The sequence below is a fragment of the Frankliniella occidentalis genome, unplaced genomic scaffold (assembly GCF_000697945.3).
Source record: "Frankliniella occidentalis isolate FOCC.00 unplaced genomic scaffold, Focc_3.1 Scaffold18, whole genome shotgun sequence".
Lineage (NCBI taxonomy): Eukaryota > Metazoa > Arthropoda > Insecta > Thysanoptera > Thripidae > Frankliniella > Frankliniella occidentalis.
The window spans coordinates 458120-461657 of NW_026267148.1; the positions used below are offsets into that span (position 1 = coordinate 458120).

The 3538-nt window shown below is 62.4% G+C and overlaps 1 protein-coding gene across 1 annotated transcript in view; it reads right to left on the minus strand.

Moving 5' to 3' along the window:
- The window catches only part of LOC113211370 (tektin-3), a 15411-nt gene extending 12116 nt beyond the window's left edge, over positions 1–3295 (minus strand). The window contains exons 1-8 of the mRNA XM_052264307.1: positions 3092–3295; positions 1825–2032; positions 1439–1535; positions 1331–1358; positions 979–1235; positions 744–882; positions 437–658; positions 3–350 (exon numbers count right to left, since the gene is read on the minus strand). Of these exons, the coding sequence (XP_052120267.1) occupies positions 3–350; positions 437–658; positions 744–882; positions 979–1235; positions 1331–1358; positions 1439–1535; positions 1825–2032; positions 3092–3112 (1320 nt within the window). The 5' untranslated portion in view covers positions 3113–3295. The remainder of the gene's footprint in view (positions 1–2; positions 351–436; positions 659–743; positions 883–978; positions 1236–1330; positions 1359–1438; positions 1536–1824; positions 2033–3091) is intronic.
- Positions 3296–3538: the final 243 nt, after the last annotated feature.

The window sequence follows — 3538 nt, forward strand, 5'->3', positions numbered from 1 at the left end:
GCCGCCACGACCTGCGCGCGGCGCTGCACCGCCTCGTCCACGCGCGCCTCCTGCTGGCGCAGGTCGCGCCCCGAGTCGTGCACCATGGCGTCGATGAGGTTGCGGAGCATCGCTGACTTGGCGCGCTCGTTCTCCGCCAGGCAGATGTCCTCGCGGGACGCAGCCTCCCAGCTCTCCGGGGTCGACTGGCTGTCAGCGAAGCGAGTGGCGCCCTCGTGGAACGTGGCGGTGGGCGCCCCGGAGCGCAGCCCCCCGGAGTACGTGTCCACGTCGTAGGCCTGCTTCTTGTCGCTCCAATTGCCGCTGAGCCGGCCCTTGGCCGCCCTGCTGGCACGCAGCTGGTCCTCGACCTGGTCGAGATAAGGCGTTACCAACTCCCACGGACACGGCCTTGCAGCTGGAGTTGCGCTGACGGCTGAATGTTCGGGGCTCGCACCTGGATGAGGCAGCGCTTCATGAGCTCGCTGACTTCCTTGATGAGCGCCACCTCCTTGACGAGCTCCTCCTCGGGCTCATCGCGCACCAGGTCGGGCTCGTTGCGCCTGTTCCGCAAGTCCAGACACTGGCCGGCCACATTTGCGCACTTGGTGAGCGTGCAGAGCAGGCGGCGCAGGCGCGCCCGGTACGCCTCGAGCAGCTGCAGCTCGTCCCACAGCGCCTGCCGACCACCATTGAGGACGTGTGCGGCAGCGCAAACTCTGGCCTGCCCTGTCCCTCCCCGCGCGTGCAACCCCCTCGCTTACCTTGTGCGCCTTGCGGACCTCGGCCAGCCACCGGTGCACGTCCATGGCGCGCTGCTCCAGGCGCCCCGTGCTGTCCGCCTGGTTCTTGTCGGCCTCGGCGGCCACGTGCTGCATGCAGGCGCGGCTGTTGAAGTCCACCCTACGGGGCGAGACGAGGGGCGTATGATCAGCGCGCTGGCCACCCGGAGCCGTCGCTCACCAGCCCCCAGCTACAACCACTGCCCTCCGCACTCACATGCCCGCGTTGTGGTTGTCGCCGGCCGCCCGCTGGAAGGTGTCGAGGTTGTGCTTCCGCCACTCGGGCACCGAGTACCTCGTGATGGAGTAGCGGTCCACGGCGGGCCTCGTGCCCGTCATGCCCGACAGCGGGCCCCAGTCGGGCTTGCCCTGCGCCCAAGGGCCCACCGGCTCCATGGGCTCCGCTTCGCCTGCGCACGCGGGGTTCTGGTCGTCCTCGGGCTGCGGAAAGTACGGCTCTGCGCGGCCCGCCACCTGCAGTGCGCGCGCGCGTGCGCCGAACCAACTGTGTAGAGGAGGATGCGGGGCGTGGGGACTAGCGTGCAGCCTCTAAGGCGTCCTAGGCTGACCTTGTGGAGGTCCGAGTCGTCGCGCTCCCTGAGTTGGGCAGGAGCACAGGCCGCGGTTAAACCCGAGTGACAAGTGCTCTGGACGGCTATTGAGAGAACGGGACTCACAGGTCGACGAAGACGTCTTCGATTTCAGCGACCGGCTCTGGCTCCGGCTCGTAGTCCATATCCGAGTACATGTACTTGTCGGCGAGCGCGCTTCTCTCTGCGGAAGAAGACGCGTGTGACGCCCCGCCGTGCCACGAGTCCCTCTTGCGCTCCCGCAAGTGAAGTGGCCGTACTCACTGCCCACCCCTGCGCCCGTGGGCCGCGGCCTGGGCTTGGCAGGGCCGCCCGGGGTCCCCGGAACCGCGGGGGCCGCTGGGGTGCCTCCCCCTCCCAGGGACGGCCGCTGTGCACCCGCGGCACGGCCTGCAGCATGGAGAGCGGCGAGCGGGGAGGTGAGCAGAGCCCCAGTGCGCCGGCAGGCTCACCACCATGCTGGCGTTGCTCACCGGCCCCGGGCCCCTCGGCGTAGCCGCCCGCGGTCGCTGCGGGGCCCCTCGTCGGCGACCCCCTGCCCGCGGACAGGCACTCGGACGTGAGGGTCATGGCGGAGCCGGCGGCGCCGGCCGTGCGCAGGGAGGGCCCCCGCGTGAGCGAGGTGGACGTCGAGTCGATGCGGGAGTAGCCATCGTGGCACACGGCGCAGTGGCAGTTTGGCTGAGTGCAGAAGAAGGAAACGCGCCCAGGAAACCATTCAGAGAGTGACACAATGTAAAAAAAAAAGAGATAAAAGAAATTGCCCGACGACGGTTTTTAAACAACAAATATGGTGCAACCATGTCTCAACTAAGCTAGATTATTGCCTTTTTTTCATTTGCCTGAGTAAAATAAAGAAGTTAATAGAGCTCAAATTTTATCGGCTATGACGAACATGGATCGCTTTTCTGAATTGAACGTTTTTCTGGGTGTGGCACTGACTGGACCAGTACAATTTGATATCATATCAAATCATCGTTTATGACATGTAATAATGGAACAAAACGGTGAGATCGGATTTGTTTTAGCTGCTCACGAGCTAAATAAGCTAGGTGTGGCTACGAAATCCTAAATATACAGAAATTTATCCCATGGCAAATAACACACGAAATACGTGTAATGTGCAGTTTAAAATTTTCACGGACAAGAATGTTGTATTTGTTCGTTTTTTTTTTGGCGCACAGCGCACTTTGGTTAGTTTGTAGTTATACTGACCGCATGCAGATGTGTTAGTATGGGTTACCTATCCGGTCGGGGCCGTAAGGCGCCGGAGCCGGCGGCGATAGGCAAACCCGCCCGCACTCCTGCATGCGGTACAGTATAACTACCAAAGTGCACTGGACCGCATGACGCCTTACGCGCGCCGGAAGTAGGCAAACCCTTAACCCTCAACACTGTCGCTCCGACGACAACACCTTGATGAGTATTGACCGGGTCTTCAAAAGTTAGCCTGACAACATCATGTCGTTTGTAATTTTTCCCCGAGGACAAAAATTAGACATTTCTAGACAATTCACGTTCCATAGTGCTCAACATTTATCTTCACGTTGCTTTTAAATAGCCCTCGTTGTTCGTTGTTGTTGAAGTTGAACGTAGGGATTTTTCCTTCCTCTCCCTCCCCTGTTGAAGTTACAGCTCCCGGAGCACAGTGTAGAGAGATATCTCTCTACACCGTGTCCCGGAGCTTCCTGGTATCCTGGCCTGCCCCCACCCGGGCGAGGAGGAGGAGGTCGCCCTTACGTCGTTCTTGTGGGACGGCATGTTGTGGGCCGCGGTCGGGTCGTGTCGGGTCGGGTCGAGTCTCGCTCACGTCCTGCAGGCCCCGCGCCTCATGATGCCTCGGACGCTCCGGGGTGGACGCGACGCTTGGCGCGGAGGGCGCGGAGGGTCTCTGCCGCGGGGGCCGTTCAGTGAGTCATGTTTGGTAAACAAACACGGCGAGGGCCGGAGAGACGCGGGGGCGTGGCGGGCGCGGGGTCCGCGGGGTGTTGTCAGGGCAGCGCAACAGTGTGCGCGCGGGCCGCGCGCCGCGCCCGAGTGAGTATGTACGGCGCCAGAGCTGCTGGTCAATGAATAAGAAAGGCTGCAGGAGGAACGGCAGCGTCATGATCGGCTTATGCTCGAGCAGCAGCACGGCCAGCAGCACTGCCGCCAGCGTGTGGACACAGGCGGCGCCTCGCTCATGCG